The sequence below is a fragment of the Grammomys surdaster genome, unplaced genomic scaffold, assembly GCF_004785775.1.
Source record: "Grammomys surdaster isolate TR1022 unplaced genomic scaffold, NIH_TR_1.0 99, whole genome shotgun sequence".
In the NCBI taxonomy this organism is placed as follows: domain Eukaryota; kingdom Metazoa; phylum Chordata; class Mammalia; order Rodentia; family Muridae; genus Grammomys; species Grammomys surdaster.
Genome location: NW_021604578.1, coordinates 13680306 through 13694814, shown reverse-complemented (window position 1 = coordinate 13694814; position 14509 = coordinate 13680306). Strand labels below are relative to the sequence as shown.

Here is a 14509-nt window from a genome sequence, read left to right as displayed (position 1 = left end):
CTCTCTCCCCCTCCCCCTCCCCCTCTACCCTCTCCCTCTCCCGTCTCTCTCTTTCTCTTTCTCTCTGTGTGTGTGCACGTGCACATAGGCATATTTTCTTTCCATTTGCTGGCTTGCCTTTTCATTCTTTTGACAGTGTCTTTTAGTAACAGAAATGTTCAGTTTTAGTGGAGTGAAGCTTATGAAGAAACACACATGTATATCTATGCATTTTGTTAGATTAATTCCTAAGTATTTTATTTGGAGGGGTATCAGTGTAAATGGCACATTGTTTTAAATATCAGTTTCCTGTTGATTATAGGAAAAATGAGTTTTGTAGATTGTCTATATTATATAGCTTATTAATTGTCATAACATTACTTCATAAGACTTGTGAGCATCAAAAGTGTTATTGTAGGGAAATATAACTGGTTATTTAGCTAATACAGGCTGAACATTTCATATTCAAAATGTTTGGGACAAGAAGTGATTTGAATCTCAGAGACTTTTTTATGTTACAGTATTTACATTTTAATAATGAGCTATCTTGGAAATGGAATGCAAATCCAAGCTGAAATCATTTATGTTCTATTTTTTTTCTTGATAATAGTTTGAAGGAAATTCCAAGTGATGTTTTACTTCTCTTTATTTTTAAAAGATTTTTAAAAGTGACCTGACACTGTCAGGCATGGAATCCCTTACCTCTTTGTGGCTCTCAAAACAAGTCAGATTTGGGAGTATTTGGGATTTTTAGACTTAAAAAAAATCTGTACATCATCATTACATATGAGAATTCCAGCAAAGAAATTCTCCCTAAGCCATGTGGGAAGTAGTAGATATGCCAAGATTTTCAATGACCAAAACCTTCAGCTAATTATAAAAGTCTCGTAAAAGTATAAAAGGCAAAGAACATTCACTTTGGCCAATGATTTTCTATAGGATAGGTATGATGCCATAATATCTCAACGTATTGTTTCAGAGGAAAGGTGCCAGTTTACTCTTAATGTTCTGCCAAATTGTTGGTTGTATGTCATATTGATTAATTTTAAAGTGCTATAAATGTTCTACTATACTCTTAAAATATTGTGCTTTATGTAAATCTGGTGCTTTTAAATATGCAATGAGATGTAAATTCATGGGAAATTTTTATCTTACTTGAATTTTCACTTAAACAGGGATCTGTCACAGGTATCACTTCAGTAGTAACTCCTGGGTACTACCTAAGGAGTTAACTGATGTTGACTTTTTCTTCTGTGTGCGAGGCCCATGCTGCATGGCTGTGCTGTTTTCCATCTTGCTTTTGCTTTCTGAGACAGATATCACTAAATTGACAAACCCGCCATGAACTTAGTTTATAACACAGGCTTTGAACATGTGATTCTCCTGACTCAGCCTCCCAAATAGCTGAGACTGCAGGCTTCTACCACCGATTCCGACCTTTATTTTCCTAATCACCACTTATTTATTCTTGTGACAAACACAGTTCTTACAAAATACGGTAGAGATATACCAGGACTTTCTTCTTATCACACTGTGCTTGAATTTTATGAAATTTTCAGTTAGGAGTAAAATATGTGTATTTTTATGAAGTATGTCTGCATGCTCACATGCGCTAAAATAATATTTCAATTAGGGTATTACTGAACAGCTTTGGTCATGCCATTGCATTTCCCTAGATTGCAAGGCCACTTTCCAAACTCCTTAAGATTTTCTTTGAGACTACAGTGCTTTCTGGATTGCAAAGAGACATAGGTGAAGGCCTCTAAAAATCATGGCATTTGTAAGTGAAAGTTGGGCTAATTAAACAGGCATGTGTTAAAAATGCTTGCTCTTAACATATAGTCTTGCACTTACTGGAAGCTGGGACTAGAAAAACATTCTTGTGATTTAAACTTAACTTTACATGTGATTTTTTTTTTAATTTTAGGAAACCATGAGTTTGATTTTGGCGTTGATATTTTGGAAGAGTATATGAAACAAATGCACTTTACATGGTTTCTTAGTAATGTCCATGACAGATTTACATCTGAACCTCTTGGACATGGTGCAGTCAAAAAGATAGTTAATTGGAACAATCGGAAAATTGGCTTAATGGGACTAGTTGAAGAAGACTGGCTGGATACTCTGGCCACAGTTAATAAGGCCAACGTAAACTATAGAGATTACGTGGAGGCTGCCAATGAGCTAGCAGTGGAGCTCAGAGCGGAAGGGGCTGATCTTGTGATTGCCATGACGCACATGAAGTGGAAAAATGACACGAGGCTTGCCCAGCATGCAGAAGGGCTCGATTTGATTCTGGGTGGCCATGACCACGAATATGGGATCAAGAAAGTGAATGAGACTTGGATTGTCAAAAGTGGATCTGATTTTAAAAATCTGACAAAAATAGATATACGGCTCTTTGATGCCTCGTTCCAGTATGTATTTGAGAAAGTGGACATTTTGAGCTATTTGGAAGAAGATTCATATATCAAAGCAATAGTAAGAGATTTTACTCAAAACATACAGGTGGGTAAGGATTGTTATATTGTTCAGCGATGTGTGTGTTCTTCACACGGAGATTTTAGACAGTGTTGTAGACTGAATCATAGCCTGTAATTGATGAGAAACACTAAAATAGCATCTTCAGTTACAATAAATTTGTGATAGTTTTCTATCTTTTTAAATTTATACATCTACTTTTTAAATAATAATAGGAATTTAATAAATTAGATTTATTTCTAATATTCTCTATATTATAACCTTGTTGTAAGAGCTTATTAATTTTATTTTCATAATTTCATAAGACTTGAGCATCAAAACTGTTATTGTAGGGAAATATAATTGGTTATTTAGCTAATACATGTTGAGCATTTCATATTTGAAATAATGTTTTTTCACTTCACATATTTATAAATTATTTGGATCTCAGAGTTGTCTTGATTTCACAGTATTTACATTTTAATAATGAACTATCTTGGAAATGAAAATAAATAACAAAAGGAATTTAGACATACTATAATGTTTCTGTTTATTTTAACTGATATCAATAAAATATTTTTCTGTACTCAAATTTTTTAAGTATTTATGTCTTTAATAAAGACATTGATATTTTTGTTAAGCACTAGGTTAGTACAAAAGCACAGGTGATTTTTGTAACAATTTGTGTTAAAAATATGCCTTTCCACCTTTAAGCCTTTGTCATCTGGCCACTTAAGGATTGCCTTTGTTTTAGGGCCCCAAGCATGTTGGCCAGACTTTAGCTACTTAAAAGTGTGTGTGTGTGTGTGTGTGTGCATGTGCATGCATGCCTGTGAATTACTTTTGTAAGGGATTTGTGAAACATGAGCCATGCTATATTGATATCTATGCATTTATTATTTGATATAACCTTTGGCACATGGGTTAATTCTGTAGAAGCAGAGGCTTCTGTTATGTCTCAGTTGGAAGTAATTAACTGTTTCTTGTTGGGTCAGCTTGTCATAAATATTACATATTTTTTATAACAGGTTTCTGGCTCTAAAAGGCTAGGACAGAGGCATCAAAACTGTATGGTAACATGGCTTATTACATAGTCTAAAAGTGAATAACTGTTGGGTGTTTAGTATTTTGATATTCCTTTAGTATTGTGATATGGAAAAAATAAGAGTTCCAGTAGATTCTTTGGATTTTTAACTTGAAGGCAAAAATAAGTGGTCAAGTAGAAAAAAATTAATTTTAAAAATTGATAAGACACAAGGAATACTGACTTTAGAAAGCTATTTCTCTTCTTTTAGTATATGTTAGAAGAAGTTCTCTGCCCCATTGATGTGGAGTTGGATGGCCGTGAAATTACTGTAAGAAGATGTGAGAGCAACCTTGGAAATCTGGTGACAAATGCGATGTTAGAGGCCACACATGCCGATGTGGCACTCCTTAATTCAGGTGATTTGAGTGTTAAAGAGGAGATAAAATAGCCAAACCCAGATTTCCAGAACTTGTAGTAATAGTAGGCATTTTTAAGATTTATGAAGTCCTACTTAGAAAATTTATTAATTTCATGAGTTCAGATACCTATCTTCTGTCATGATTGGGTATTGGAACCATATTCTGGAGTTCAGTGTAACTTAAAGCACCAGTTTTGTAGATTTTTGGCTTGTCAATGAAATTTCTATGAAGATATCACAGACACTCATCTGCTTTACACCTATTGTGCTGTTACTAAAGGAAAAGTAAATTCACTGGAAGTTCTTGTTCTTTGACCAGTCTTGCCTTCCTACCACTTTAATAAGGAAACGGCAAGGGTTTTCTGTTGGACTGACAGAGAGGCTTCTCTTAGCCTCTCCATTTTTGTCTGAAGTTGGTAGACTTAAGAGTTTTAAGACTTTAAGATCTATAGAAAACTAAAAACAATCTTCTAAAAACAACTTGAGTTCATACTCTGTAACTGAGAGGCTTAGGCATTATCTAACTGCAGAGGCTAGGTCCCTGATTTTCCACAGTTTAGAATGTAGGGTGGAGCTGGAGCTCCATGGAAGAGTTCTGGCCCGGTGTGTAGCAGGCCTTGGGATTGATCTAATTTCAGCTTCTGCCTTCTGCTCCCCAAAGTTTACAGTGTAACCCCACTTAACATCCTAATAATAAATGTCTTAGAATTCTGTTTTTCATGGACTATACAAATGGTTTTAACTTTACATATGAGTGGTTTAGAACTGTTCATGAAAACATTTCCCAAGAGTGAAATTTTTTGTAGTTGCTTCCTGTGAAGATCTCTGTTCTGCCATTCATAGGCCTGGTTCTGTAGACGTAGGGAGAGAGTGCAGAGGCTTTCTAGTTGTAATATTACAACTTTTAGTTAAGAAGAACACAGTAGTTAACATGAAATCAGATCTTCTAATGAATACGTTATATGTAAAATTAAACTGGAAGTAAATGTGAGGCGGACATTAGAAACCAGAGTAGGGCCTTCTGTCCTAGGGATGTACGAGTTTGACTTTCTATGTAACACTGAGTCATCCAAGTTCTGCTGGATGGAGAAAACTAAAGCATACCCCCTCTTTTGAACCACTGTAGGCACTCTCAGATCTGACAGAATACACCCACCAGGGAATTTCACTCTGTACGATCTCCTGGCCATACTCCCCATAGTGGACCCAGTTTTAGTTATCAGAGCAACGGGCAAACAGCTGCTGGAAGCACTTGAAAACGGGGTCTACAAGTACCCAGCTCTGGACGGGAGGTATGCTCACATGTTGCTACTCAGTGATGTACTTAAGTTTTACAACGAGACTGTACAAAGACAGTTAAAAACTGTTTAACATTTTACAGTTTAAATATAAAATCTGTAAAATTGTTAATGTTAACATGTAAGTATAATTTAAAAGAATCTCTAATTCTTATTTTTACTAAGGGATTTTGAGAGTGACAAAATATTGGTATCTAAAAAGCAAGCCATTATTAAAAATCAATATTATTTTTAGTTATATGCAAGTATGTTTATGTATTACTGAATTTTAGTATTTAAGTACCTAAACCCAGTTTTCCACTTCCTTTAGATTATTGGAAAATAAAGTACTGCTTTGCTGTTTAGCTTTCATAGCCAGATCTCACTAGAATTCTTAGTCAGGTGAGGCTAAGGGAGTAGACTTAGATGCGTGGGTGCTTCTGCTTTGTGTTATAGCCTTAAAGCAGGCATCGGAGAATATTGTAATCTAGGTATTATCATATTACACCTAGGGTACCACAGTGGCAAGAAATATAAGCTGAAAAAATATGAAAGAAATCCTCTGGAGAAAGAAGTCAGAGAAACACTTTTTACTTTCATAAATTACTATGTCAAATTTGGTTAAAATATGTATAGGAACATTAACATACTATATGATTCATCCACTTAATCTGTACAGTTGTTTCCTAGCTTTTCGGGGTTGTACAGTTATTGTCAGAATCAATTCACGAACATTTATTTCATCACTCTACAAAGGAACTGCTCATTCGCCAGTCACTTTTGCTGTCCTCCCAAGCCTCAGTTCTAGGCAAGCATGGTCTCCTTTAATCTCCCTGGTTACCTGGTATGTCACTTATAGGAGCCAGTCCTGTAGTGTGACCCCTTAAAGAGCTTCTTTCACTGAGCATGTTTTCAAGGTTCATCAATGTTGTAGTATGCATCAGTACTTCTCTCCATTTATTGCCGAGTAACACCCCATGGGTGGATAATAACACTCACCCATTCATCAGTCGATAGACACTTCAAATCTTTCTACCATTATAAACACTGCTGCTGTGAAAATACATCTGCAAGGTTGGTTGGGCTCTCAGGTATCCAGTACATGTCAGATTCAAACTGCTGAGTCATATGGAACCTGACAGGCTGTTTTCAAAAGTGACTGCATTACTTTAACCTTGTCCCAGCAGGATGTCACCTAGAGGCTTCAGTTTCTCCACTTCCCTGCCAATACTTATTACCTTCCCTGCTAGCTGTCCTAGTTAACATGAAGCAGGGTCTTGTGATGCTGGTTGGCATCTCTCTGAGGGCTGTTGATGTTGACCATCTCTTCATGTGCTTATTGGCCATTTGTTTCTCTTCTTCAGATGCATCTCTGTGTTTACCCTTTGGTAAAGGTTGTTCTTAAAAAAAAAATCTTACTGACTTACACGTTCTTACAGATGGAGCCTCAAAATCTTATTTTATTTATAGAGTGGAATGGAGATTGCCAGAGCTGGAGTGCAATATTAGTCCAGGGTTATAAAATTATAGTTGATAGGAGGAATAGTTCCAGAGATTTATCATATAGCATGATGATTACAGTTAATTGGGATACATTGTATTCTTAAAAAAATGATGAAAGTTGAGTGTGCTTAATACATAGTGACTATGTGAGGTAATACATGTCAATTTGCATACTCTACCAAGTGCATTTACTTTAAAACATCATATATAATACATGCTAAATAATATAGTTTTTTATTGATGCAAAAATAAAATTTCAAGTTAAATGACATTAATAAGATAAGATTGTTATTATTGGAAAACAGTTGATGCAACTTTTTACTTATCTTCATCTTAACAACACCCCTTCCTTCTTCCAGTGTTTTCCTTCTCAATTCAAGGCAAGTGAATTTACCCAAAATTTGTCTTCAGCTCCATCATAATTCTTATAATTAACATGTATCTCAGAGTTCCTATTGCCATGATATAAAAAAAAAAAGGCACCATGACCAAAAGCAGCCTGGGGAGGAAAGAGTTCATTCATTGTACATTCATCCCTGAGGGGATCATTAGGGCAGAAACTCTCAGCAGGAACCTGGAGGCAAGCTATGGAGGAATACTGCTAGCTGACTTGCTCCTCCTGGCTTGCTTAGCCTGCCTTCTTATAGCATCCTGGCCCATCAGTCCAGAGGTGAGTGTGCCTGCCCACGGTAAGCTGGGCCTCTCACACCGATTGTCAATCAAGAACATGCGCTACAGGCTCACTCACAGGCCACTCTCAATTGAGGTTCCTCTTACCAGATGACTGTAGTCTGTGCCAAGTTAACAAAACACGAACCAGGACAGTATGATAAAGCCTTGTCTGTGTGTGGGCAAACTCAATGATGAGACAATGATTCTTAGCCTGCTTATAAATGGAACTGGAGGTTAAAAAAATGATTTTTGTGGAAATAAATAGGTATATATATGAAGAGATGAATATTAGGCCCTGAACATGAAATCGACGTTAGCAGATAGACATATAAGATAAGCAATACTAGTCAGAGTCTGCTGAGCCTGATACATAATTTGGAGAGTAGTTTAATTGATCCCAAATATTGGTATTTTTTTCTGATGTAATTTAAAGATATTTAAGAATACCTTTGCATCTAATTTTAATCAAGTTTTTGACAATACCTCTGCATGTAAACTAATCAACTACCATTTGACATTTGATTAGTTGATTATGCCTGAGAAACATCTCTGTGTCTGTTTCCAGTAGATCTTCCCTGGGACTGCACTGCCCACATATTAATGTACCAGTTATTCCCCCAAACACAAGTGCTCATGGAATGCTTCTGCTTAAAATTACACAAGAGTTCCCTGTAGCCCACAGCAACTGATCTCAAGTACTTTGGAGGCATATTCTCAAATTGGCTCAAACCCAAGCCACCTGTCATATATAATCTGTACTTTTGCTCTCTGGTTTAGTAAGAAACCCATCTTTTACCTCCTGATGCACAGGCTGTGTCAAACCTGTGTCTCCAACAGCCTGAGGCTTCTGCCTAGCATACTCCTCCTCTGTCACCTCAGATTAGTCATCCCTTTCTATTGTTCTCCTGGTAGAAGTTTAATTACAGCTTTGAGATCATTGTTTTCGTTTTCTTTTTTATTGGATATTTTATTTATTTACATTTCAAATTTTATCCCCTTTCCTGGTTTCCCCTCCAGAAACTCCCTATCCCATCCCCTCTTCCCCTGCTTCTCTGAGGGTGCTCCCCGGCCCACCCACCCACTCCCACCTCACCGCCCTGGCATTTCAGAGTGATTCTTGTGTAATTATTAATATAGGAAAAAAGGAGCATAAGTCACAGGTGGCATTATGGGTTTGCTTTCTTGAGCTTTAACACAGTCAATCTCTTTTAAGCTTCCTGAGTCCTTGGGGATCATCTTTTTGGTCTAGATGGAAAGAAAGACTTTAGTTACTATGCAGTCCTACGGCCTTATTCAAGTACCCCGTATTGAGGGTCAAACTGCATTGGCAATCAGATGGACAAAGCAAGTCAGCTCACTTTCAGTTCTGGCTCTTAAGGCACCACCACCGCCATATTGCACTGGGGCTGAGTGTGGGAGTTGAGGCCCTTGTTTGAGTTTTAGTGGTTACCTCTCCCTTCCTGGCACCCAGAACAAGATGACCTTTGACATTTTCTACCTACATCCTCCTTCCTGCATCTGCTATGATGGCTTAAAAAAATTAGTAAATTTACTATCAGCTTAGTGATCTCTCAGATCCTCATCCTTTTCTGGAACCACATATGACCGACAGTTTACTTTTCAGAAGCCTCATTTATTGGTTTATTGTCCCATTCATCCCACCCAGAAGTGATGGACTCACGGGGTGGTTGTGGTCTGCTCATGTCTGACTCACAACAGGGTTGCAAACTGTGACTGTGTAAACATCTTTAGTGAACCCAAGATGGCTTAGACTTTGTTTCTCTCCCTTCTTCTGTCACCCCTTCTTCCCCTGTCCTTTCTTCTTTCTCTCCCTCCCTCTTTCCTCCTATCTCTTTTCTGTCTTGCCCCTGTTTGCCTCTTAAATTGGTGGAAGATGGAGAAGAATGTTGGCTTTGTTTCTAATTCTTTGAGCTCTTATCAAGCCCCTATTCTTCATGGTTGGCATCTCTCTATTTAGCCACACCAGCTCCTTGTCATCATCTGTCACCATTCTTGATTATAATGTTATCTGCTGTGGTCCAACACTATGAAGTGTTCAGTTATAAACTGTTCTTTTTTGTGTCTATTCTTCTCACCCTTCTTTGTCTTTATGTAAAGCAATTTACTTTTTTTTTCTGTCAGTGGAACCATGTGGCTTTTTTCTTTTCATTTTGTGTTGTCTCTCTGTAGTCAGGGCGTCATGTGATTTGGTTGACTGTGTATGTAGGTGGCAGTAAGATTTTATTTGTGATTTAAAGACATATTGGAAGCCTAAGGTTTCTGTTTTATAAGCAAAAGTTTCATTAATTGAAATAAAAAATCCATAATTATGTTTTACATTATATTTAAGAATACTGTGGTCCAGGAATTTCAAACCATAGTAAAAATATTCGTTCAGCAGGTTTATAACTATGTTTTTTCTTGTTTAATAGTCTTGGTGCTTTGCTTAGCGACTTCCCACTGTATCAAAGCTCAGAAGGACTATTAGGGGATTCCCATCTATCTGTATTTATAGTCCTAGCACAGTTATGCTGAGTATTAATTGTGCTAATTCATCATATTGTTTTATGACTGAAATGATGCTTGCCTAAAACCTGGTACAGATTGGTACACCTGAACAGGCCAGGTGGTGCTTTTCAATACACCTAAAAGGAACAGACAGATGCAGCAGGAAAGGGAAAGAAAGCAGGCATAGACTGGGGCAGCCAGGGGGAATGATTGTCACCAGGGTTATCTCCAATGTCCTCAAAGGCTAGGGAGAGCAGAGGGACAGCTGCAGAAGAGTAGTGAAGGCTGGTTTAGGTACGCCCTTGGGATGGGGGCTTTGCTCCCTCAGCAGCTGCCTCTCCCAGCCAGTGCTTGCCTGTTTGAAATGATCTGCTGGGTGAGTCATTTGTTTCCTACTTAGAACCATTCTGTAAAACAGCACTCGCACTTAGTCTTAGCTCAAAGGCTGATACAGTATATAGATGACAGTATTCATGGCACGGATTTGTATTAGAAAAATCTCATTAGCCTGGTATATTTAAGATGGACATTTTAGCACCGAGTTATAGCTCCAGCCACCCCCAACCACTTAATTTGAGCCAGGACCTACTCACCAAGTTTCCCAGAAGGACCTCAGATTTACATTGCAATCCATGCTGATCTTAATTTGTGATCCTCCTGCCTCAGTCTCTCAAACACCGATCCCAGAGAGTAATTTTTAAAGACAGGAGTGATAGTGAATATTAATAGGAGTGTCAGGTGATTCTGAAGCTTATGAGGGGCTGGAGTTAGACAGCACTTTGAAAATACATGTATATTGTCTATTTTATTTTTGTATTCCTTTAGTAACAGCATTGAAATTGAGGCAGTGATCTCATAGGAATTCAGAGTTGTAGCAGAACAGAAATTCTCAAAGTTTCTCTTTACCTTCAAGGAAATGAGGATAAAATTACTTAGAGTTGCTTTTAGTGTTTGACTTTTTGAAACCAGTTTCACTTGACAAAGTTCTGTTCAGATTGCTCATAGCCTGTGTGCATCCTGCCTGTCACGTAGCATAAGGGGAAATACTAACCAAGTCTTGCATTCTCTCACTTCTCATTAGTATGTTGCAGACCTGTGCGAGAAGTTGTTTTTACATTTCAGGTTTCCTCAAGTTGCTGGGATAGAATTTGGATTTGATCCAGATGCAGAACCAGGACATCGAGTCATAAGAGACACTGTGAAAGTTCAAGGACAGTACTTACAGAAAAAGAAAGTCTATCTCCTGGCTGTTAAGGAATACATTGCAAATGTGAGATTGGTTTCTTTTGAAACGTTTTAAGAAAACTGATTGTTTGATGTTAATAAACATGCTATGCCCACACACATTTAAGTTTCCTTTCATGAATTCAGACACTTAGAAAATAATACATGTTTCCATTGCACTTTTATGATTCATGAATTGAATTAGTTTTATCTCACGGTACACAAGCACAATTACACTGTTTACTATTATCAGATTTAAAAATGCAGGCCCTCTAAAATCCATGCATATCAATTCTGTTCCCTAAATGACTAGCAAGTGTAGCCAGAATTGTATAGTCGAAGTGCTATAGTGGATTGCAAAGTTCAAATTTAGTGATAAATAGTCCTAAAACAATTAGTATTTCTATTTTAGATATATTTTAATTATTTATAGCTTACTCTGTTATTTAGAATGAAATGTAGATGACTAAGTTTTAAGGATTTTACATGTGATTTTGGTGTGTTTGCCTCTATTTGATCTGGAGTACCAAGTGTGAGGAACTTTGTAAGATACACTGATTGTGTGCTATAATTCTGAGAGCTCTTTAGTACGTTTCAGATTAGAGCAGACAGTAGTGGCAAAAGCCTTCAATCCTAGCACTTGGGAAGCAGAAGCAGGGAGATCTCTGAGTTTGAGGCTGACCTGGTCTACAGAATGAGTTCCAGGACCATGAGGGCTACACACAGAAACCCTGTCTTGAAAAACCACACACACAGACACACACACACTCACCCACCCACCCACCCATCCACACACACAATTTCCGATTTGATTCTTCAATATCATTCTAATGGCCCTCTTGTTAATGCTATTTCACACCCACCTCTGTACACTGTAGGGGCCTATTCCCAAGGCCTTTAAACAACTGAGCTGCCACAGCCTCTGTGTCTAGATTTATGGAGTAGGACAATTATATTCACTCAAGTTTAAGAAAATGTCATTATGTACAAAGGAATAAGGAACTACTTTCAAAATAAGGAATTACTTTCAACACTGGGATAAATTTAAAATCTATGTCTGCTGTATTTATTACTCCTGGCTTAGAACCTGAGTTCTGCTTTGGCATTTCAGGGGAAGGACGGCTATAGTATGTTTAGAAGCTGCCCTAGAACGTTTGACCCCGAGACTGCACAGGTGCTGTCTACAGTCGTCATGAATCACTTTGAATCAATAAAAATTTTGCAAGGAAAGAAGAAGTGTCTTTCAGGCCATCGGATGAGTTTGATCACAACAACAAACAAGTCACCATCCCTCACAGGTGACAGGATGGTCGTGTTTCATGTGCTGCTGCTTGAGTAACTGTTTCTTAGACTCCAGTCTTTAGGTGGGCGTCCTGGTGTTTGAGGACATGTGAAGAGAATAAAAATGGACCTTTATTTTCCAAGGTGAAATGACAGATGCAAGGGACCGTAGTCACAGGGACCTCACAGGCATCTAAAGCTATGGAGAACAGTCAGTCTAGAAGATTGTGTCATTTTCAGGGGTTTCTTCTTCACAATCTTCAACTACTTCTGCAGCATTTACCTTCTAATACACATGAAAAAATTATAACCTGCCGAATTTTTGCTTACTTCTGTCCAGTTAAACATTGTGTCTTGTTCTACTTGACAGATGCTGTGCCTTTGCATACAGATCCCCACTTATTGAGTTTAGAAACAATTCTTTTTCTAAGGTCACTTCAATAATAATCTAATGCAAATCTTATCAAATCATAGTTAGTTATAAATCATAGTTTTATAATTGGCTGATTCTTTGATAAATAATTATATTCACAAATATATCCCAGTTCTGGAAGTTATAATTACACCTTTTGGAAGTAAAATGAATTATCTTTTTTTTTCAAACAAAAGAGTTCTTTTAATACACTGCCCATACTTTTTGTCTAATTATTTCTCAAAAATGTAAAATGGAAGACAAAATGACAGCTGTCACATATGATCACCACTAAATAAGCTCAGCTGTAAAACTCACCAGCCCACCCACCATATATTTAACAATAATTTAAGAAGTATCATGAATTTGAAAGGGGGTGGTAGGATGGGAGGAGTTGCCATGGAAAGAGAGATAAAATGATGTAAATATAGCACTCATGTACAAAATTCTAAAAAACTTAAAAAATAGAATTATCAAGTAAAACCTTTTGAGATAATATGTAGTAATACTTTAAAGGTTTAAAAAATTGACATAAAATTGTATCATATGTATCATGTCATATTTCCATATGTGCATACATTGTATAATGTCCAAATGAAGGTAAGCATATCTGTTTCCTCAAGCATTGATTATTTAAGTATAAAATATCTTAAAAGTCAAAATGAATTGATGCATTTTTGTTTATAAATTTCATAATATGTTTAATGTACTTTTATTCATGGATGAATTCTGACTGTAATGATGGAGAAACAAAATTTCACTACTGTTTATAAATTAAAATTTTTTATATTCTAATAAAGCTTCAGTTATGACTTAAGAATATCTATTTGGAGAACATGCATATTTTAACTGGTTCTATTGTATTTCTAGCCTTTGAGGAAGAAACACATGAACCATCAGGAGTAATTGCAGTACCTGGCATAGAAGGAAGAATCTTCCATATTTCTCCAGACATGAAAGAACATTTGCACCAACTTAGAACTGCAAGACAGCAAGGCCTGAGAACTTTCCCCACCATTAGTGACAATGCACATGAGACTTCTGATTCTGACTAACTAATAGTGTAATGTAGTTAGTTTGGTTTGTTAGTGCTCAGATGGATCGGACCAATTTTAGCAGTGTTAAGCATGGTAACAGAATCTTGATTGCTTGTATCATTCTAGAATTGATGAAAATTCTAGGGATATTGCTCTAAATGTTCTTTTCATTTAAATTTTATCAAGTCCTTTGACTCTTCATTGTGTTGGGCCAGAAACACAAACATTTGTGATTAAAGTGTAAACAGTATAGTGTTTATTATTAAATGAAATTCATGCTTACCTCTTCACAGCATTTATTTGTATAGTAACCTTTTTTCTCTTAGTAGTGCTTATTTTTCTGTCCAAATGAATGAATGAATATATATGTATCCTTTCACTATTGGTTAATTTTAACTCTTTTGCCCTTGTTGGAATTCTGTAATACAGCACCTGAACATATCTTCTTGGTAAAGTACTGAACTTTCATATTAATGACTGCAAAGCCTGGGTTTTACGCAGTGTACTCACTGTCGCTGTTCCTACTGAAGCGTCCTTTCTTACCATAGTGAAACGAGAGAAGGTAGTAATAGTACAGTATCTAAAATAGACTTAAAAATTAGCTAAAACCAGACTGGACTAAATTCACAATTGGTTTGTTATTGATTAACCCATTGGCGTTACTTCCTAAATTTACCTTTTCTTTGACAGTTTTTTAAAATTATGTTTGTA

General features: G+C 36.7%; 1 protein-coding gene across 1 annotated transcript in view; it reads left to right on the top strand.

Moving 5' to 3' along the window:
• The window catches only part of LOC114634448 (snake venom 5'-nucleotidase-like), a 37491-nt gene extending 23315 nt beyond the window's left edge, over nt 1-14176 (top strand). The window contains exons 3-8 of the mRNA XM_028783040.1: nt 1907-2487; nt 3735-3882; nt 5011-5176; nt 10967-11114; nt 12180-12366; nt 13632-14176. Of these exons, the coding sequence (XP_028638873.1) occupies nt 1907-2487; nt 3735-3882; nt 5011-5176; nt 10967-11114; nt 12180-12366; nt 13632-13816 (1415 nt within the window). The 3' untranslated portion in view covers nt 13817-14176. The remainder of the gene's footprint in view (nt 1-1906; nt 2488-3734; nt 3883-5010; nt 5177-10966; nt 11115-12179; nt 12367-13631) is intronic.
• The last annotated feature ends 333 nt before the right edge of the window (nt 14177-14509 follow it).